Genomic DNA, 23,708 nt, shown 5'->3' with positions numbered 1-23,708 from the left:
AATAATTACTTAAAACTAACAAACATTTAATTATTAAGGCATTCCCCACGACACACTATTTGCCAAATCAATTATTACCCGTAAGTTTTTTATTATATCCCATGCCAATTACCCCATGACCACCCATGTCCATCAACCCAAACTGTCCTCTAAGCCACATTGCTCCTATCTTGAAACTTATCAGAGAGCTTGCTGGGACTACACTTTTCTGCCCATTGATTTCCAGTGTCTCCCTCCACTACACTGGGGACTCAAACATAAACATCTTTTGTTGGCAGACAGTGATGCTCAGAAGAGCAAGCCGCCCTTTTGCACAATTACATTATCTGGCAGAATACCCCTCCTTCAATAACTACAGGCACCATAGGTCTCTCCCAGTTTGGGTGCTGAGCTGGAACAGGGGATCTTCTTAAATAAAGAGAATCCAGGGGCATGGGTTCTAACTCCGGCATCTCCGCGACCTTCTCTTTCTGGAGGTCCCTGTCCATTTCCTTAACTTTATCTTTTGGTGAATCCTCTATATTATTCAGAGAAATATAATTAGGGTTACTAGTAGGGCAGTCGATTAATCACTGTTAACTCATGCGATTAACTCAAAAAACCTAATTGCAATTAAAAAATTAAATCTCAATTAATTGCAGTTTTAATCACATTGTTAAACCATACACTACCAATTGAAATTTATTAAATATTTTGGATATTTTTCTACATTTTCATATATATTGTATTCTGTGTTGTAATTGAAATCAAAGTGTATATTATTTATTACAATATTTGCACTGTAAAAATGATAAACTAAAGAAATAGCATTTTTCACCTCACCTCATAAAAGTACTGTATGCGATACAATCTCCTTATCGTGAAAGTGCAACTTACAAATGTAGATTTTTTTGATTACATAAGTGCAGTCAAAAACAAAACAATATAAAACTTCATAGCCTACAAGACCACTCAGTCCTACTTCTTGTTCAGCCAATCGCTAAGACAAACAAGTTTGTTGACATTTACAGGAGATAATGCTGCCCTCTTCTTATTTACAATGTCACAAGAAAGTGAGAACAGGTATATGCATGGCACTTTTGTAGCTGGCATTGGAAGGTATTTACATGCCAGATATGCTAAACATTTGTATGCCCCTTCATGCTTTGGCCACCGTTCCAGAGGATATGCTTCCATGCTGATGACGCTCGTTAAAAAAATAATGCGTTAATTAAATTTGTGATTGAACTCCTTGAGGGAGAACTGTATGTCTCCTGCTCTGTTTTACCAGGCTTCTGCCATAATATTTCATGTTATAGCCGTCTCAGATGATGACCCAGCACATGTTGTTCATTTTAAGAACACTTTCACTGCAGATTTGACAAAACGCAAAGAAGATACCAATGTGAGATTTCTAAAGATAGCTACAGCACTCGACCCAAGGTTTAAGAATCTGAAGTGACTTCCAAAATCTGAGAGGGTCAAGATGTGGCGCATGCTGTCAGAAGTCTTAAAAGAACAATACTCCAATATGGAAACTACAGAACCCAAACCACCAAAAAAGAAAATCAACCTTCTGCTGGTGGCATCGGACTCAGATGATGAAAATGAACATGTGTCGGTTCGCACTGGTTTGGATTGTTGTTGAGCAGAACCTGTCATCAGCATGGACGCATGTCCCCTGGAATGGTGGTTGAAGACGAAGGGACATCGTTAGCGCATCTGGCACATAAATATCTTGCAACACCAGCTACAACCGTGCCATGAGAATGCCTGTTCTCACTTTCAGATAACATTGTAAACCAGAAGCAGGCAGCATTATCTCCTGCAAATGTAAACAAACTTGTTCAGCCAATTACACAGGCAAACAACAAGTAGGACTGAGTGGACTTGAAGGCTCTAAAATTTTACTTTGTTTAATTTTTGAATGCAGGTTTTTTTTAAAAAAATAATTCTACATTTTTAAGTTCAACTTTCATGATAAAAGGATTGCACTAAAGTACTCGTATTAGGTGAACTAAAAATACTATTTCTTTTGTTTTTTACAGTGCAAATACTTGTAATAATAAATACAAAGTGAGCACTGTACACTTTGTATTCTGTGTTGCAATTTAAATCAATATATTTGAAAATGTAGAAAACATCCAAAAATATTTAAATAAATGGTATTCTATTATTAACAGTGCAATTAATCACGATTAATTTTTTTAATCACTTGACAGCCCTAGTTACTAGGTAATCTTATTTCTAAACAGTTATACACATTAATAATTCTTTTCCATTGCTTCAGTTGGGAAGAATCACTGTAAACTTCTGAACTCCTGCAGCTATGGATGCTATGACCTTCGGGTACTTTGCCACTCCTTAGGGAGTGATAGGTGTCACCTTGTTAAGTGGCCTAAAATCAATGGTTAATCTCCATGTTTTTCTATCTGCTTTTAAGACAGACCAAATAGATGCATTATTTGTGCTCTGCAGTTCTACTATGACTCCCTGTAATCTTTTTACTGTTACTGGGGATCCAAACAAGTCTTGTTTCTTCGTACTAATTAATGAATAAGTGGCACCTGTGTATCAGCATATCTTGTCTGAATGCTCCCTTATTAAATGGCATGTCTTCCCCAGGTATCCCAATCTAAATGTGCCCCTAAACCACCAGGATCTTGTGCTGAAACTGGGGAGATAGGGGGTACCCACCTCCCTATATTGAACTTTTGGAAGGCGGGGAAGATATGGGTACAGCTCCCTTGTAGTCCGCTAGTTTTCTAAAAATCTGCAGTACGCAATCTGTCAATTTGGTCCCTGCTCTCATATTGCAATCGCCACTTCCAAACTAAACTCCTCAATGAGTCAGAGTCTCCACTGTCTCCTACTAAAATTTCTACCTTTGCCTTCCTTTTTATTTCATTTCCCCCCATTCCGTCTACCTTGCTGGTCCTCTTTTCCCTGAGGCCCACTATTAGAAAAGGTCACTACTGATACCTTTTCAATCTTCTTTCTCAGAGGAGGCCATCCTTCCTTTTATATTTTACATTCAGCTTTTCCTACATTATCCACAGCAGCACCTGAATTATTAGATGCCACCGCTACTTCCACTGCCACGCCTAATTCCAAAACCAATGTCCCTTCAGCCTTCAACTGTTGTTTCTTTTCAGGAAAGCACATCACAGAATCCCCTCCTAGAAAGAAAGACTTCACCACTTCCCTTTATAGGCTATTACATTACCTCCATAGGGGAATTCAGAAAAGTTCTCTGGACTAATACCAGGGCTAACCTTGTTCCTTTCCTTCAAACTTATGAGCACAGCTTTCTCAATGCTCATCACAGCACCACTTCGCCAAGCCACACTATTAACCACTTGCAAAGCAAAGCAGAGCAGGAGGCCAACAAAATGGCGTCCAAAGTCCTTAATTCCTAAAAACTACTACTACACTAAATACTACTACCAAAACAACAAAAATACTAACTATATACAAGGGTAAAAACAGTCTTCTTTCTGTATTTTTAGAAAATGTGTCACAAGACAGGAGAGAACAGTAGAGACTCCAACACAGACCAAATGGTGTTGAGAAAGAATTGAGGGTGCTGTTGGTCAGCCTCGCCCTTTATTGCCTTGGATGAAACCATGAGGTGGAGCAAGGGTGTGGGTGCAGACCAACAGACACTACTATTTTCAAAATCTTCAGCTCCGGATGCATGCCGCATGCATATAACTAGACCCCTACCAAATTCATGGTCCATTTTGGTCAATTTCAGAGTCATAGGATTTCAAAGATCATAAATTTCATGATTTCAGATATTTAAATCTGAAATTTCATGGTGTTATAACTGTAGGGTTTGTGACCCAACTCTGAATGCAGCATCACAGAAGTAAGGGTGGCATGGTATGCTATTCCCACCCTTTCTTCTGCGCTGTTACTGGCAGCATGTGGTCTTCAGAGCTGGGCACCTGGCAGCAGCCACTGCTCTCACCCAGCTCTGAAGGCAGTGCAAAAGTAAGGGTGGCAATATCACTCCCCCTACCCTCTTTTGGATCAGGACCCCCAATTTGAGAAATGCTGGTCTCCCTCGTGAAATCTGTATATTACAGGGTAAAAGGACACAAAAGACCAGATTTCACGGTCTGTTATGTGTTTTTCACGGCTGTGAATTTGGTAGGGCCCTATGTATAACCCTTAGTGGATATAATAGGGACCATAATTCAAAGAAGAAAGAGTAAATACAGTTGCCAACATCCTCAAGTGTTGAAGAATGGAATAAAGAAATAATTTAGCTTCCGCACAATGTCCTAATCCTCCTTAACAGATGTTTGTCCTGGGCTATTCTTATTACTCTTTCTAATTGCCAAATCGCTTATTACTTTCTTGTTCCTCCACTACTGGCTTATCCATTGTGTCAAGGAGTAGTTGGTGAGAAGGGTTCTTTCTTTGTGGCTCAACCTAATTTTGCATTCTTGGTTTTTCCCAGTGATCTCAACTGCTGTTTGTTGCTGGATGAAGTTGTCTAAGCCCTACTTTACACAAGTGCAGAGAAACTATATTAGGAGTTTGCACCAGTGCAACTACCTCAGTGTAGTTACACAGGTGCTAATTTCCTTCAAGTAGACTGGTCCTTTAAATTTCACCATTAACATCTTTCAGGCTTTCAGCCGTGAAGTAAGAAAAGGAAGTATATTATGAAGATTTGCACAATCTACTCTGAGCAGCAGCTAATTTTGGCATTGTGGGTAGGTGGGCTTGGCAGAAAACTACCACTTATTTCCTCCCCTCTCTTCTTAATTAAGACCAAGGTCTCTAGAAGAACATCTGAGCCCCAATGAAGGGAAGCCAAGGAGCTCAGAGATCATAGGTGGTATATCTATCTGAATCTCACTGAGAGGGAGCAAAGACCAAAGAGTCTATCAGAGTCCAGAGCTACACAATCTACTGAGAATTGCCTCTCAATTTGTATCTCGTCAGCTGAGCTTATTTTGTGGGAGGCTTGGAAGAGTACCACTATAATATTTCTCCCCCAGTGTGCTCTCCCTTTTCACGGCTGAGACAGGAATCATTTTCTCTCAGCACTTTCCCAGGAACTTCCAGAGATCTCTACTGTGTGCTACTCATAGTGTTTGCTGGCTCACAGGCCTTTTAAATGCTGCCTCATCTTATACTCAGGAACTCTATCTCACTGCACCCAGACTCAACTTTTCACATGCAGTAACAAGATTATATCCCAAACAATAGGTGCCATATCAGTTCCAATATCTGAGGATAAGAAACTCACTAACAAAATACGTTCTTACTTAAGTACTCTGTATATTCTTTATGAATAATATAAAATGTTATGTTTCAGGGCGAACATACCATGGGCAAGCTCTATGGCTCCTTTCACCAATTCTTTAAAAGATGAAATATCTTTCTCCCAATCTGCTGATTGCATTTCACATTTATGTGCCTTGGTGAGATACTGTAGTGACTGCAAAACAATCAATTAGCGCAAAATTATAAAAGAATTCCAGTTTAGCTTCATGCACATATTAAACACTCCTCCCAAAAAACTGAACATATCTTTAATATGATGGATTTTCTGAGAGTCAGAGTTCCTCTGCAACCATTAGCACCAGCTGTAACACAGATGTTCACTGATATTGCATCTCAAGGATGTCAGGCACATAAAGTAACATTTGTCTGAAGACAATTTTTATTTTTTATAAATTTGTCTAGACTGATGGACGTGACCCATGTTTGCCAGGTCAAAATAATTAAAAGCATATCCAAAAGAGAAAACACTTACATATTTTGAACAGCAGTTCTGAACCTAAGAAATATATAGTTAAATACTACAAGGCTTTTTTCCAAAAATATTATCCAATATTGTTTTTCTTAGACTGAGCTATTGCTTTGATACTGCATTGATTCCCAAAAGCAAACAGAAGTATAGAAAATGAATGTAAACAGTAATCAAGGAAGAATTTTCATAAGCAGGAAACTTATAATGAAAAACAAATATGATACCAATTTATTAAACAAATGTATAAATGAAAAAAAAAAAGAGTGATTCTGGTAATAACCACACTTTCAATACAATTTCTGTCCTTAGTATAACAATGGAACAAATAAAGGGAAAGAAAATATCTAAGATGTAACAGAACCATAAGCACTGATCACTATGAGTTTATGAAGACCATTTCTTGCCAGACAAATGGGAACATAAATGGGGAATAGGAATCCAGTGCTGTACTACAAGGATCTGGTCGTATTCAACATCTTCACTATCTGGAAAAGGGAATTGTGATACATGAAGTGGGGGGCAGTAGCTCCCTTTGATGGACACCCAGCCAGCCAGCTAGCTAGCTATAAAATCCCTCTTGGTCTGTTCTCTGGTTGCTTCACCTGTAAAGGGTTAACAAGCCCAGAGGTAAAAGAAAGCAGAGAACAGACCAGGAGGGATTTTACAGCTAACTGGCTGGCTGGGTGTCCATCAAAGGGAGCTACTCCCCCCACTTCTTGTATCACAGGAATCAACAGCACATTAATGAAATTTGCAGATGAAAAACTGGAAGGAAGCTATGAACACAAATTAGGAAAGAGAAATAATATCAAGGGATGCAGAGAGATTAGATACACTGAAAAAAACCAAAACAAAATGAGATGCATTTTGTCAATGTAGAGGCTTATACATCAGGTGAAAAATAATCTAAAAAACACACAGCTCAGTGAGCGGGAGAAATTTAAAAAGGAGAAAATAATGATTGCTTGCTATTTTTTCCTTCTCACAGGGGGTGGAGTGTTACTAAAAATAAAAATTAAACATATTGTATGAAAAAATTGAAGATGCTAAAGTTCTATCACTTGACTAAATGATGGACTAAGAGGGGCATAATAACAGTGTACTACCATCTGAAGAGTCTAAATAGAAGGGAGAAGAAACATCTTAAAGCCATATATAAATTTCATCATTAGAAGCTTTTAAAAACAAGTTGGACAATCACCTGTCAGGGATGGTCTAGGTTTACTTGGTCCTGCCACAGCCCAAGGGGCTGGACTTGATGACTTCTCAAGGTCCCTTCCAGCCCTACACTTCTATGACTCTATGGATATTAGAAGCAATGCAGCGAAGATTGGTCATTAGACGCCAAGGGGACAAAGCCCCAACAATAATGTTCCAGCAGTACTGCCTGCTCCCACAGGGGGCCTCTGATGGAGTCGGAACTTACCAGCCTCTGAAGGACCCATACATCTGGCTGTCATCAGGGAATTTTGGCCCTGATGCAGGTAGTAGATAGAGGAGGAACACAATGGGGAATACAGGTTTCTATGGGGCTAGTCCCAGAGAGGCAGCGTATAGGGCTGCCTGCAAATGCTTCCTTGCTGCCACCTCATTTTCCAGGCCCAGCAACAAACGGGTTGAGTATGTGGGTGTCAGGAAGGAAGGGAAAAAGATCTGAGGCTGAAAGGTTGTGTGTGTGTGTTTTCTGAGCTTGGATGTATTTGGAGAGAGATGGTACTGAGCCATGGAGAGTTTAATTGGAAATGGGAAGGGTTCTTGGCCTCATGGGCAAGTGTGAGTTGGTGTTAGATTGGAGGGAATTGTGAAGGCTTTAGAAGGTTCTGAAGTGGGAGAGGGATGCACTGGGTTAAGCACAGGAGAAAACTGACTGAATTGGTGAAGGAGATTGTGAGTAGATTGGTGTGTGTGCAAGAGAAAGAGTGTACGCTGGGTTAAAAACTAGATCAGAGGGGTGGAGGTTGGGAGTAGGAGAGAACAATGAAGGAGCGACTGAGGGATAAATATTTTCTCCCATACCACCATTTGCTATAAAAGGTATCCCAGTTTTTCATTCTGAAAGTACAGGAGTGGCACCTTTTACTTCCCACTTCCCCATCAACCACATTCTTCCCCCAAAATATGCTTCCTTACCAGTGTCCCTATATTTCATTTTGAAACACTGATTAACGTGAAGGAGAGTGTGGTGGATTATTACCTGCCGCCTCAGCAACTATTTTGGACACCAGCCACCACCAGAATAGGGAGATGAAATTAGGAAAGGAAAAATTTAGTCTGAATACCAGGAAAATCTTAACAGCAGCCAGATGTATGAGGCTGTGGAGTATTCTCCCAAGGGAACTGCTGGAAGCATCATTGCTTGAGTCTTTTAAACCTCAACTAGAACATTTTTTAGCGTTGTGTTCAAAGGGGACAGATGTGCATTTGCAGGGAAAGGGACAAAATGATCTAATAGGCCTTTTCCTGTCTTTATCATCTATGATGCTACGAAAACGGCAAGCATTATTTTATATTCTATTCAAGTTCTTTGCTTCTTTCACACTATATGGGTTTTGAAAAATTGCAATAGACAGCTACTTTGATTTAATGCCCAATAGGCACAGGAAAACCTTCAAATTTTGTACAATATAGTAGAAGTTTTATAAATTGATACTGTAAATTAATTCAAGTTGTGCCTGTAGAGACTTTAGTTTTTCAGTTCTCTTTTATGCTCCGTCTACACTAAAATACAACCACGTCAGGAAACTGACAAAAGTGTACCCTAACTTTTACAAATATGGTCCGAATTTGCAGGGTAGACTAGATTTTAACCATGTTTCATAACCAGTCTGGTTATGATACATAGTTAAAGTCCTGTCTCCTCTACATACTGAAACCACATTTATAACTGGGTTAGGGGAAGACCATGATGTAACCGGGCTCCCTGACATGACTACATTTATAGTGTAGACAAGCTCTGAGTTACTTTTTGTGTCTGATTAGTATTTAGGGATGCATTACATGATATTGCAACTTCCATGCTTCTGAATGCAAAAAGGGCAAAATCATTTTCATCTCTAAAGGAAAAAATGGAAAGGAGAGAGGGAGAATCAGACAAATCAGAGTCAGAGGAAAGCAAGTGAGGGCTAAAGCATGCAAGTTAACAGAGGAGAGTTTGAAGAGAACAGAATGAGGAAGGACAAAGTGACTAGAAGTACACCACTATGGACGTGTGAACCACAAGCCCAACAATCTGCATCACGTACTTATCACAGAATATTGAGCAATCTTCCTGCCTGACATTTCTGCCCTGGCCAAAGAGTGCCATTAGGAAACACATACTGAATGCTGACATTTTATATTTTCAGGTTCAGTGAAGATCTGATAACCTAGAGATATTTTGGGAGTGTGCACGGGTATGTGAATTTTGGAAACTTAATACCAAATTGCAAAGCACCATCCAGCATGAACAACAAAGTAAGCACTCCAGTTGTGTAGCAGTTATTTTGGAAATGCAATCACTCTAGCCTCAATTTATGATGTAACTGAGAGACTGAGGGAACGGGGACGACCTGGGATTAGAGGCTAATAGAAACAGATTAATATTAGGACAGAGAACTGTACACAGGCCTTGACACCTCAAAAGATTAAGAATTAAGTGGAGGAAGTAAACCCACTTTAAGCTAAATAGAAACAAGGCATTCTTCTTCTGGAACGTGTCCACATGGAATAGTTCAGGATTAGCTGTTTCTGAATTACTGCAGTGTAGACAAGCCCTAAATATATTTTCACACTCTGATCCCAGAACTGAGTTTGGTAACTTATGATGACTCAGTGAGCCACTGTTTTCTGAAGGCTGCAGCCTTATTGCCAGAATCTAAGCTTTGAGTTAAAATTAAATCTCTAGCCATTATGGTTGCAAAGAAAACCTTCAAAATATCAACCTAGTGTCACCAACAGATGCTTTAATAGGAAATTTCTTCTTTTGAAGAAAAAAAATGTCCAAGTCTAGAATGATAGAATTATGCATATTTAAAAAAACAAACTGATGGAAAACTTAAAAATCTTCCTCCCCCCTAAAGAAAATATATCCTTGGAGGAAAAAACCCCAAAAGGACAGAATGCCTGCAGCAAAACGGAGGAATAGTTGCAAAGTGTGTTCTGTATCTTGCTACAATAGCTGGTCTACTAGAGGATAACAGCCTTCTACTTCTATAACAAACTCACATTTTAGGAAAACAAAACAAAACAAAAAAAAAACAAAAAGCAACCTCAACATTTACCTTTTCAGTATCTTCAGGGTTATCACTCTGTCCATTTCCACAGAGTCTGGCATATAGTCTCCAGATGTCCGCATCACCAGTCACTCTTGAAGTCACTCTGCCAAACAGCTCCCGCAATTTCCCCTTCAACCCCGTTGCCACCTCTCCGTTACGATCAGCCATTCCATCCACCACTGCCCTGACCAGAATATTCAGCACCTTAGAAAGCAGAGAAATCTTTCATTTATATTCTGATGAACACCAACAAGTTTTGGCTTTTGATATCTCTGCAACATTTGCAACACTTCAGTATATATTCATTGATAATTTAGTAAATTACAAAGACTTTACAACACAAAGATGGCAAACTAATCTTACAAAATTGTTCTTATACAATTATACGGGATACTAAAAAGTATATTATGAGTGAAGTTCACCCATTTAATCCTCATTTAGACTTTTTGCAAAGGAGTTTTATGGGTGGAACAAGTATGCAGGAAGCTTCTGTCCTCCCTCCAGTGAGCAGTGGTGGGAATTTTGTGCTTTCCCAAAAAAGCTGGTGTGAAGGGGGGCTTTAGGAGTGGTCCAGGAGCAAGATGCTGCATGTGAGAGATACAATTTTAGATTATAAGTGGGACTTGGAGCACCACCTATTATTAAGGTTGCCTGACACGTCTCATCATAAGACCCTGTTTTCAAGTACTTGGAATTTAACTGAACTTTAATTGTTTTGGCTGAAATTTTCCAAGCTTGGGGGTCTGCCTCAGGCTGAATTTACTGGAAAATTTCAACAAATTCAGGGCAGCCATTTCCAAGAACAAAGTCAGGGAAAAATACATTGTTATGCTCATGTTAAAAATTTCTGGCAAACTTTTCTTTGAGAATCTCTACTGTCTCCATGCTTTGGAGCAGGGATTTGAAATTTGGCAGGGGATGACCTTCGTGTCAGTGATGTGTCTTTTGCCCAACCTGTGAAAATCTGGCAATTTGTCCAAGTTATAAATCTTTGAAAAAAAATCAAAGTTTGCACATGCTCAGTGGAGATTTACTAGAGCTTTGCAGCTTAATTCCCTGAAGATTCTGTCAGCACTGAGCATACACCAGCCTAGGGCTGAGCAGGACTTTCTCTGCATCTGTAGATCTGGGGTGCTGCAGGCTGAGCTGAGGCTAGGCACAGGAGTTGAGAGCAGGGGCCCTGTCTTTCCCGGGCTGCTAATGCCACCCTGCTGGGCTGAGACAGCAAGGAGGATGCTGCCTCATTTGAATAGGCAAGATAGGACAAGAATCTGACTAGGGAGGTGGAAAAAGCAGACCAGGATGAAGACTGAGGCTGGGAGACAGGTAGGAAAAAAGGGTGGGGTTGGGGGGAGGGAGGTGTTGCATAGACAACCTTAATTTTGGTATTTTCTGACTTCTGACTGCTTGGCATTGCAACCTTTAATAACGTTCTTTAACCTAGTTATTTTCCTGTATAATATTAATAAATCATTTAGATTAAATATCAAAGAAATAATACTAATTGGCATTTCCTAACAATAAGACACTTTTTAGATAATAAAATCCATACTGCGATTGGGATACAGAATATTAATCCTGCTAGAAAGCTACATTTATGACTACTCAATGATTCACTGATGTACCACGATCCTGCTAAAAATATGAAAGGCTAGAACCCTTAAAAATGGAGATGGGTACAGGATATTGAAAACACTAAGTTATAACACATTCTGTGCCATTAATCATAATTGTTGTATTTATAAGAATCAATATTATTACACATTCCAAACAATTTTACTTTAAGCTAGCAAACAAACAACATTTATTTTTCATGACACAGCTAAATGTTTCTATTACAAATATTTTTCTCAACAGTATAATTGGATTACGCTGTTTGGTCAAAACCAACAGCAATCAAGTGATTCTCAATTATGTATTTCAAATTCCTGGTCAGTAGCATAGTAAATTTAAAATGGGTGATATTACAAAATAGGTCTACCAAACTATTACAAGCCAATCATAGAAAAGAACGCAATCATAAAAAAAAAACCCTAAATGAAAAATTCCAACAACTTTCTATTCAGCATTGTTATCAAACTATGGTAGTGAATTAACATTTAATCTTTTTAAAAAACACTAATATATATTTTATAAAATAAATTATCTAAACTATTGTGTGAGGGCTGATCTGTTCTTCCTCTCTACTAATCAGCAGTCAGCCTTTCACTCTTGAAGATAATTGTAGGAAACAAAAAGTTTAGTAGGGATATTGAGGGAGTGACAACTATACAGAATAATTTTGTGGAAAATATGCCCAAATATTAATAGGGCTGTAGTCCTGCTGAGACAATAAGTTCCAATACCTATACCTAGATATTTTTAGCTTTTTTAAAAAGACAGTGTCATGCAACAGTTATGTCCTTGAAATATGCCAGTGAGTAATGTAAACACACCAAATTCTATTGCTATATCATACTCAATAGTATAAAACAGATAAATAATACATTAAAGTATAGGTTCTACTTGAAAAGGGGCTAAAACATAATCATGTCTTGGTTATACTGCCTGTTAAAAATATTTTTATTAGAATTGCAAGTGAATTGTATCTAAACACCAAAACAGGATTAGCAATCAAGGCGCAACTTTCTACTTTCAGAACACAATTTTAATGGTTAAACTTTTAATTAAATGTCCTCTGAGGGAAGTTAAATTGTCATATCCACTAATACTCCAGCACAGTCAATAGATGCTAAGTTAAAAAGGATCCTGTGCAAGCAACAACTTTTATTTTCCTTATGTCTGTTTAATCAGTTATGCCTCATATGACCACTGTACAAAGCACCTGTGTGTTTAACAGTTCTCCACTATACCAGGATTCCACCTCCTTTCTCCTATTTTTTGTGCCTCACACTAATTAAAAACAAAACAAAAACACAAGAAAAAAAACTACCCTAAAACCCTAAAACATCTTAACTGATGTTAATCTCATTTCACAATTACTATGTTGTACAACAGCTCCTTTCATATAAAAATTGAACTAGTCAAAACATGTTCCAAAGCTGCACTGATGCGAATCAAAGCTGACAGAGCTCAAGTGAGGAAAGGACCTTCAGATAACAGTTCTCCCATGATAAGTCAGCACTCTGTAAGGCAGCTCTCTGTAAATACACTCACCGCAAATACCTTCCCAAATTAAAGCTTAAAATCAAGGAACTGATCATTAATGAACCGCTTGAGAGCACAGGTGTCTCTTGAAAATGTTAATCCCCCACCTCCTCACTCAAAATCCCTGTTGGAAAGTGCCCTTACAGAAATACAAGCACAAAAAGCTTTTGCTTTTGCCTCTTATTACAAAACATTCTAGCAGCATGAGCCGGTTAAATGAGGATAATACATAATGGGAAGAGGCAATAGGAATCTTCACTCTATGCTGTTTCCTGTTTGGGATCCTGTATTCACGTTAAGCCGTGCACATTGAATTCACACTCACAGACAGTACAGTATGTAGCTTTGCTCCTGAAAGCGATGTTGCAAAACATTCCAACAATCAATGCAGCATCTAGTGTCTTTCTTATCCTCAGCATGTTAACATTACAGATAAACACCAACTGCTTGGCTTCAGTGATCTGCATTCTGTGAAAAGTTATGTGATTAACACTTTTGGAAGTCCCTTGGATAACATATTCCCATACACACCAGAGGTTGAATCATTGGAAGGAGGCAGATTCTCAGCTAGTGTAAAGACAGTTTACACCAGCTGAGAATCTGCCCCCAGGTCTTTTTTTTTGGTAAATTGTGACTTAATTATTGGCTAAACTGTAGTTTCTCTCACGTACAGGCATGACCCTAAAAAACTTGCCAATTGGCATAAATAATTGCATGAGTCTTTAATATTAGATAAACTCAGTATTTGCAGTAAGTATGGGAAAACACATATAGGCACTGAGATAAACTTATTTATTTATATTAGGAAAAACTGGCAACTTTTTAAGGGCCATGGCCATAAAAGGGAATGCTAAGAACACATGCGTAAAATTTTAATGAGACTATCCAGGAATCAATTTTTAGCACTACTTGATATACTGTAGCCTTTTATTCTACCTTACTTCTTATAGATAAATATATATGTACATGCATATATGTGCTATATATAGACATACATGTATGCATGTATGTATGTATGTATAGTGAATGTAATGCTTCTAAAAAGGTGTTGGAGTCCCCCTTCAATATTTTTCCTTCAACCATCCAATATCTAGGTGGCAAGATTGACAGGCCTAGTGACTAAAGTCCTCCTTTTATCCACAGAGACATTATAGTCTAGGTAGCAATCATGCAGATTTCAGTGTCTCTCTCATTAATATGTTCCAACCACTTTTTTCTGATTAACATGCTTTAAAATATAGACATTGCAAATATAAGTGTTCATATCACAAAGCTGAGAAGGATCTGTAGGCTAGGGAGAAAGAGAGGGAGTTTTCTTACATATGAAAGGCAGTGTTGTTCTCTTTTACCAATATATCTATTTAATAACATCACCATAAAAAGTCCAGTGCGTTAGATTAGACATGTGATCCATGCAAAGATCAATTAATGTTCATGGGACACATCTCAGTTTTTTCCCCAGATCATTTTTATTTTATATATGGGAATGATTAATAATATTTTTCCTTTTAGAATTTTGCCTGTAGCATCCATATGTGTATACATTCAACCTCACAATATCCTACAGCCTATCATATTTCCTGCCAAGAAGGGGGTGTGATATCATTAGATAACTAGAATAACTCAGAAGCATAATTTCCCACAATTACATTTGGTGGTCACAAATCTGAAACAGAAAAGCAATGACCTAACATACAAATAGAAAACATACTATAATTCAATTACAAACTCCTTTAAAGAGTTAATAAAATTGTATTAGTTTAAAAACATCTTTGAATAATATGCTGAAATATTAAGAATCTGACCACAGCATACAAAACCAGGGATATTCTAAATTACTTCCATTATATACTACTAATTTGGTACATTTAGTCATGTATCAGAGGATCCTAGAACAATGGGCTATGAAGCACACCCCATGGGTGATTTTTTATGTATGCGTTGTACTGTTAATGTATTGTGCACTATTTGTATAGCCATCCTCCTAGTTTAGATTGTTACCTAATACTGATTTAACCAATGGTTTTATGTTTCCCCCCCTCTCTTTCTTGACATGTCAACTAGTACAGTAGTTAATAAAATAACATACATTCAGCACCTCTGATCTAGCAAGAAGATCAAGTTGTGCTGGCATGGAAAGAGGCATGTGAGAGACACACCAACTTCCACTTAGCCACGTCTATGGTTTACTTAGGTGTCTATTATCATCAGGTATGCTGCTAATCCATTGCAGGAGAGATGAAGTGTCAGAGGGAAGGAAAAGAACTAATGCTGAAGTCAGGCTGCAAGGTGGGACGGTAGATAGTCAAGGGGACTGACTTTCTGGAAATATTGAACAGGATGAGTTTCCTCTAAGAACCATAACTTAGCTGTTTAGGTTTATCTATTCATTTTTAGCTACTAGAGTATTCTGTTACTCCCTGAACAATTATTAATACAAGCCTTCCTGGAATCCTTAATCAGATTTTGGGCTTGTTCATAACCACATATGAAAATCCCTCTAATTGCATATAGCTATATTAAAGAGAACATGCAGAAAAAGACAGTTACCTTTTCCGTAACTGGTGTTCTTCGAGATACGTTGCTCATGTCTGTTCCACAATAGGTGTGCATGCTCGCCACATGCACCGGTGCTGGAAGTTTTTCCCCAAGCAGTACCCATAGGGGGGAGCACTAACCCACGAACCTGGGAGCAGCGCCTGCCTGGCGTGGTATAAGGGGGACTGCACTCCCCCCACCCTCAGTTCCTTCTTGCCAGACAACTCCAACAGAGGGGAAGGAGAGTGGGATGTGGAATAGACATGAGCAACATCTCGAAGAACACCAGTTACGGAAAAGGTAACGGTCTTTTCTTCTTCGAGTGATTGCTCATGTGTATTCCACAATAGGTGATTCCAAGCTATATCTGTTGGAGGTAGGTAGGAGTTCACAAATTCTTGGGACAGAGTACCTCCCTGCTGAACTCGGCATCATCCCTGGCCTGGGAGATGATCGCATAGTGCGAGGTGAACATGTGAACCGAAGACCACGTGGTGGCCCTACAAACGTCCTGGATGGGGACGTGGGCCACGAAGGCAGTTGATGAGGCCTGTGCCCAAGTCAAGTGTACCCTCACAATGGGCGGCGGGGGGAACCCCCACCAGCTCATAACAGGAATGGATGCCCGAAGCGATCCACTTAGAAAGCCGCTCAGTGGAAATCGGCTGACCCTTCACGCGCTCAGCTGAGGTGATGAACAATTGCGAAGACTTTCTGAACGGCTTGGTCCGCTCGAGGTAGAAAGCCAGAGCTTGCCTTACGTCGAGCATGTGGAGATGGCATTCCTCACTAGTCGCATGAGGCCTGGGGCAGAGGACTGGCAGAAAAATGTCCTGACCCATGTGGTAGGAACGCGGCGGAACGGGAGTGTGGGCAGAGCTGGACCTTGTCCTTATGAAAAACCGTATACGGCAGTTTGGAGGTTAGGGCCCTGAGCTCCGAGACCCGCCTGGCCAACGTGATAACTACCAGGAAGGCCACCTTCCACGAGAAGTGAGACCAGGAACACGTGGCCAGTGGTTCATAGGGGGCCCCCGTGAGACGAGCCAGCACCAGGTTTAGGTCCCACTGTGGAACCAGGGGCTTGGAATATGGGTAGAGAGGTTCAAAACCCTTAAGGAACCGGCCGCTCATAGCATGGGAAAACACCGTTTGCCCTTGCACCAGGGGATGAAAGGCCGATATGGCCGCCAAGTATACCCTGACTGACGAGAGTGCCAATCCCTGGGCCCTCAGGTGGAGGAGGTAATCAAGCATAAGCTGGATCCGGGCGGCCGTCGGACAAACACCCTGGCCTGCCGCCCACCTCGAAAACCGAGACCACTTCGCCACATAGGAGCAGTGAGTGGAGGGCCGTCTACTTTCAAGGAGGGTGCACTGAACCTGTTCCGAGCATGTTCTTTCCTCTCCACCTAGCCACTGAGCAGCCATGCCGTGAGGTCAAGCGTTGCTAGGTTGGGATGGAGGAGGCGGCCCTGGTCCCTGAGAGAGCAGGTCCAGGCGGAGAGGTAACTGCCATGGCTACCCATACCAGTGCTGCCCAGGCCATGCCGGGGCAACGACGAGGACCTTGGCTTTGTCCGTCTTTATTTTCTCCAGGGCCCTGCTGATCAGAGGGAACAGGGGAAAGGTGTAGAGGAGCTGGCCTGACCAGGACAGGGTAAAGGCATCAGAGATAGTGCCCCTCCTTAGGCCCCCCCGGAGGAGAACCGGGGGCATCATCGGTTCTGCCGGGTCGCAAATAGGTCCATCTGGGGAGTAGCCCACCTTCAGAAGAGCTGGTGAGCCACTTCCAGTTGTGGAGACCACTCATGCTGAGAGGAAAAATCCCTGCTCAAGCGATCTGCCCTCATATTCCGTGCGCCCGGCAGGTGGAAGGCTTTTAGGTAGATATTGTGGGCTATACAGAAGTCCCACAGACTGAGGGCTTCGTGGCAGAGAGCAGAGGATCAGGCCCCACCTTGCCTGTTGATATAGAACACAGAGGCCATGTTGTCCTTGAAGACCCTGACTACCTTGCCCTCCAGATGCAAGCGGAAGGCCATACACGCCAGTCGCACAGCCCTGAGTTCCCTGATGTTTATATGGAGGTGTAGGTCTTGTAGAGACCACAGGCCTTGGGTCTGAAAGTTCCCCACATGAGCCCCCCATCCCAGGACCGATGTGTTGGACACCAGCTCCAACAACGGGGCCCTGTCCCTGAACTGGACCCCTTGGAGCATGTTGTTTGGGGCAGACCACCACCGCAGGGAGGTGATCACCGAGTTCGGCATGGTGAGGACTTTGTCCATTCTGTCTGTGGCCTGGGAGAACTGTGAGCCCAGCCAGAGCTGGAGCGGCCTCATTCTGAGCCTGGCGTGATGGACCACATTTGTGCACGCAAACATGTGACAGAGTCAATGAGACCTTTCAGGGGGGTCTCAAACCTGTCTGGTGGGAGAGAGGACCTGGCCGACGTTGTGTCCAGTAGCGCCCTGATAAACTCTATGTGTTGGACCGGGACTAACGTGGACTTGGCATTGTTTATCAACAGGCCCAGGGCAGTACATGTGGACAGGAGGAGTGCCACATGATCCCTCACCGGCGACTGGGGGGGTGCCTTTGACTAGCCAGTCGTCCAGATATGGGAATATTTGGACCCCCTGGTGTCTGAGGTAGGCTGCTACCACCGCCATTCACTTTGTTAAGACCCTGGGGGTAGTGGACAGATCAAACGGTAGGATCGTGAATTGGTAGTGACTCTGACCCACCATGAAACGGAGGAAGTGTCTGTGCCCCTTGAATGTGTGGACATGGAAGTACGCGTCCTGTAGATTGAGGGCAGCATACCAGTCCCCGGGATCCAGGGAGGGGATGATGGAGGCCAGGGAAACCATGCAGAACTTGAGTTTCATCATGTAGTGGTTCAGGCCTCGCAGGTCCATGATGGGCCTGAGCCTGCCTTTGGCCTTTGGGATAAGGAAATACCGGGAGTAATACTCCTTGCCCAGAAACTCCTTGGGCACCACCTCTACAGCTCCTAGGTCCAGGAGCCGCCCCACCTCCTGCTCGAGCAGAGCCTTATGGGAGGGGTCCCCCAGGAGGGACGGGGGTGGAGGACAGTTGGGTGGGGAGGAGGTAAACCGAAGGGTGTAACGTCGGGAGATGGTGTTGAGAACGCACCGGTCTGAGGTGAGCCGCGACCATTCCGGGAGGAAAGCATGCTACAAATTGGAGAAAGGGAGCTTTATTGGGGGTAGGTACCTGCTGAGAACTGGTGGGTACCCCTAAGCGTCCCGTCAAAAACGCCTTTTGCCCGCCTGCTTGACCTTAGAAGACCCAGGCTGGGGGGCAGGCCGGGATTGCCATTGCGGGCACTTTCTGTAGCCCTGCTGCTTTTTGTGGGAGGCCTTGTACTTTGGGAGGGTGGCGTGGGCGGGAGCCTGTTGCAGCTTGAACTTGGGTTTTGCCGGAGGAGGGACACAGAGGCCCAAGGTCTGGAGGGTTGTGCGGGAGTCTTTCGTGCTATGCAGCCTTGTGTCTGTTTCCTCAGCAAACAGAGCCTTCCCGTCGAAAGGGAGATCCTGCATTGACGACTGCGCTTCACTGGAGAGCCCAGAGAGCAGAAGGCATGACGCCCATCTTATGGACACCACTGAGGCCATGGACCGTGCAGCCAGGTCTGCTGCAGGGATGCCCTTGCGGCTGCCGCCCCTTCCTCCATGAGCACCTTAAACTCTTTCTTATCGCGCTCCTGGAGAGAGTCCTCAAACTTTGGGAGGGATTCCCAGAGGTTAAACTCATAGTGACCCAGGAGAGCCTGATGGTTTGCTACTCATACCTGAAAGCTTGACGATAAATAAACCTTTCTCCCGAAAGTATCCAGCCTCCGACAGTCTTTGTTCATGGGGGTCGTGGCTGGTTGCCCCTGCCGCTCCCTGTGGTTGACCAACTTGACCATCAAGGAGTTGGGCACTGGGTGGGTATACAGATACTCATGTCCCTTCGTGGGTACAAAGTACTCGAGCTCCGCTTTTTTAGAGATGGGAGCCAACAAGGCTGGTGTTTGCCACAGGGCGTTTGAAATTCTTGCCACCCCTTCATGGAGCAGCAAGGCCACCCTGCCCGGTGCTGAAGGGGACAGCACATGGAAGAGCCTATTCAACCCTATTCAATCTCCTCAGCCTGGAGATGGAGGCTCGCTGCCACCCTTTTTAGGAGGTCTTGGTGGGCTCGGTAGTCCTTCTGAGGGACAGAGGAGTGCGGGGCTGCAATCAGCTCCTCTGGACGGGGCGAGGCCGGTGCGATGCTTTGGGTGTCGTCCGGCACCGGAGGATCCACCACCTGGTTGGACTCCGGGCACGGTAACGAGGACAGAGGTCCCACCAACCTTTTTTCTGGCGGTCTAAAGATTGACGCCGACGGTGATTCTGAGGCCCCAGCCACCGAGCAAGCCCCCACCGGGAGCTGCGCCGGAGGTCATGACGCTTGGTGCCATTGTGCTTGCTGAGGCACCGGTGGGGCCAGCTGTTCAGGCCAAGCTAGCCAGCCCGTAGACAGGCTGCTGTGAGTGGAGGCCAGGCTGGTGTACGATCCGCTGCTGCTACCTCTGGATTGGGAGTATCGGCGGTGCCGGTATCTATGTCAGCCTCGGGACCGTGATTTCGACACAGAGGAGTGGCACCGACAGTAGTAGCTGCTCCACGAACGGCCTCGAGGGGCGGACCCGCGTCGGTGAGACACTGGCGATCGACGCCCGGGGCTACGGTGCCTTGGCAGAGACTTGGAATGGGAGTCCAAGCGGGAACGGCGTCGATGATTGTTCCACGACCGACTGTGGTATCTCCTGCGAGATGAGGACTGTTGGTGACGTCTGCCACGGTCCCATCTATATTCGCTTTGCGAAGATAAGCGGTGCCGGGAGTCCCGGTTGGACGGCACCCATCCAGACAGTCTGGCCGGTGTCGAGGGTGATCTACATGAACTGAGCCCTGAATGGTCGCTGGGCAGTTAGCGGTGTCAGGAACATTGCCTTGACCGAGACCGGTACCGGGCTGATGGCGACTGTGGTGATCCCAGTGGCAGCTTACCTCTGGAGCATGGGGCCAACATCAGCGGAGCTCTGGGCACCGGCATTGACATGATGTCCCTGGCTGCCTGGAGGGCTTCGGGCGTAGATGGCATCCAGACATCTGGAGAGGCCTGCTCCGAAGGAGCTGGGCTACTCCGCTCACATGAGTCGGAGGCCTAAGGCCTGATGGAGATTGAGGACTACCCGACATGGGCCTAGCCTCTGTCCCAGACTTCCCTCAGTGCCGTTGCGAAGAGGGAGTCTTTCTGGTCCTCTTGGCGTGCCCTGTGGACAGGGAGCGGTGCCGACAGGACAATGGTACCGGAGGGTCTCCGTGTACAGACGCCGCGGTGCTGGGTACCAGTTCGGTGCGGCATGCCGGGGTCGGGGCCAGCGTCGACTCCATCAGGATGGCCCTGAGTCTAATGTCTCTTTCTTATTTATTTCGGGGCTTGAGAGATTTGCAGATCTTGCATCTTTCGCTGAATTGGGTTTCTCCCAAGCAGCGCAGACAATCTGTGTGTGGGTCGCTCCTTGAAATAGAGCGCCTACAAGAGCCACACAACTTAAAGCTTGGAGCGTGGGGCCCGGGCTCAATGACTAACTAAACTAACTGAATTAGCTAACTGACTACAGGTACTACTGAACAAACAGAGTTCTGGGGACGAGCTGCAGCAAAGCTGGAGCTGAGCAGTTCCGACGCACCTTCACTGGTGGCAAGAAGGAACTGAGGGTGGGGGGAGTGCATCCCCCCTTATACCGCGCCAGGCAGCCGCCGCTCCAGGGGTCGCGGCGGGGTGCTCCCCACTATGGGTACTGCTAGGGGAAAAACTTCCGGCACCGGAGCACGTGGTGAGCATGCACACCTATTGTGGAATACACATGAGCAATCACTCGAAGAAGAACTTGGAAGGCTTTTTAAGGTCCATCTCCACTAGGACATCTTAAACAAAAACTCAGGACATTTAACATCAATACAGTCCTAACCAAATAAAAACCGTAGTGTGTGATTAAAAACTGAAGGGGAAAATAGAATAGAAAGGAAAATTATGCAACAAAAGTGGAAAATTATTCTAAGCAATATGCAAAAAGCTTAACTGAATATCCAATATAAAATCCTAAAAGAACACCCTTGATGGTGAAAGAAGCACATACCAGCTCAGAACACATGAACGGTCACAGAAGAAAAGGCAAATTTGTTCACATGGTATTTTACTTCTTGTAGACTAACAACAATCTGACCAAAGTGATATTAGGATCAGTTCTGGACTGCATTGTGTAACACAACTATTATTTGAATCAGTAATTCAGAAAGGTACTTCCTAACCAGAAAAATCTACACTGTGTCCCCATGAATAAACATGATTCCTTCCTAATGATAGCATTGTAGCTGCCAATAGACTAATCCTTACCACATGGAAAACTACAGATGTTTCCACAGACATTGATTTGCAACTGAAATACACTAGAGAGCTTTAAAACCTTTTCAATTTTAACTATCTCAAATTTGATTGATTTTGCTCATATGGAACAACAGGCTGACTTGTGTTTGGTGGTTTTTATACAAGTGATTAATACTAATACTTGGGCATTCTTGGTATTTAAAAAGTAAACTGAAAAAGAAAAAGAGCAAACGAGACGCCTTTGACAGTCATAGTACAGTATATTCCTTACATCTCCTGATCAAACTCAAAGTTTGCCAGTGATATTAAAGCACAATTAATACATAAAAACAAATATTAGCCTTCATTTTCTACAGTGAAAAGCATATGAAGTTCATCCATTATATTTTCATAGTATTGGATTATGTAGGTTTAATACTGCAATTACAAATTATTCAGTACATGAAATTTAATTCATTTGTAAAGGTTTGGTTGTATAAGATATACATTTTCAAATTTATGGGGAAAAATCATAACCTTACTACAGCTGGAAGGTCTAAAACAGGGGGTCTCAAACTGGGGGTCGGGACCCTTCAGGGGGTCATGAGGTTATTACATGGGGGGGTCACGAGCTTTCAGCCTCCACCCCAAACCCAATTTTGCTTCCAGCATTTATAATGGTGTCAAATATATTAAAAAGTGTTTTTCATTTAAAAGGGGGGGTCACACTCAAAGGCTTGCTATGTGAAAGGGGTCACCAGTACAAAAGTTTGAGAATCACTGGTCTAAAACAATCTGTATTAATGTTTACAGTGAGATACATAAAAGTGTGTGAAAAATGAAATAATCCCTAACAGTTCAATTTAGGGATGGACCTGAGCAGCAAACTCTAAATTTATTCTTCCTCAAAGCCTGGGGATGTTGCAATCCAGGGTTTTGTTTGGTCTCCTCTCCAGTTTAAATTATTTCTCTTTACAATCAAAATCTCATAATGAAGCAGACTTGCCTGGATATCTTTCATTGTAAAGTATGCTATTATTGAAATGTACTTGTAATGATGCAAATAATTTCTACAAGGAAAAATGAATGTATACGAACATGTAAAAACATAAAAAGAAATCTGTCCCACCTGCACATCTTTGTACTTTTCTTGTAAATCCATAAGCCGGTGATAAGCTTTAATTGCTTCTGAAAACTCTCCAATGTCTGTACTAGTAACAAGGTAGTTCTCCCAAATCTGCCAGTGTTCATAGTTACACTTGAGGGCTTCTTGGAGCGTGCGAAATGCTTGGATTCTAGTTAAGAATAAAAACAAAAGATTTGGCATATAACATATTAAAAGCATTCTGTATTTACTTAAAGGCTACATAATTAATGAACACATTTTGAAAACAGATGCAACATTAAGATTAGTTGCTCAGAATTTACATGAAAGCCTGAGAATCCCTTTCTTTCATGCCCTTCCACTCAAACCAGTTGATTACATAGCTCGCTATCTCATACCTGTTCTGAGATATCGCGAGATATCGCGCTCTCTCTCTCTCAGTGATACCAGTTGGCCTCAGTGAAGATTACATTGTTGTTAG

General features: G+C 42.8%; 1 protein-coding gene across 4 annotated transcripts in view; it reads right to left on the bottom strand.

Moving 5' to 3' along the window:
* TTC27 (tetratricopeptide repeat domain 27) overlaps positions 1-23,708 on the bottom strand; it is a 190,974-nt gene that overhangs the window by 11,131 nt on the left and 156,135 nt on the right. For all 4 annotated transcript variants that reach the window (XM_037895448.2, XM_037895447.2, XM_037895449.2 and 1 more), the window contains 3 exons: positions 23,252-23,417; positions 10,012-10,209; positions 5,326-5,437 (listed from right to left, as the gene is read on the bottom strand). In XM_037895448.2, coding sequence (XP_037751376.1) covers positions 5,326-5,437; positions 10,012-10,209; positions 23,252-23,417 — 476 coding nt within the window. The remainder of the gene's footprint in view (positions 1-5,325; positions 5,438-10,011; positions 10,210-23,251; positions 23,418-23,708) is intronic.

Source organism: Chelonia mydas, chromosome 3 (genome assembly GCF_015237465.2).
Source record: "Chelonia mydas isolate rCheMyd1 chromosome 3, rCheMyd1.pri.v2, whole genome shotgun sequence".
Lineage (NCBI taxonomy): Eukaryota > Metazoa > Chordata > Testudines > Cheloniidae > Chelonia > Chelonia mydas.
The sequence above is the reverse complement of the archived record's forward strand: the minus strand, read 5'-3'. Positions and strand labels throughout refer to the sequence as shown.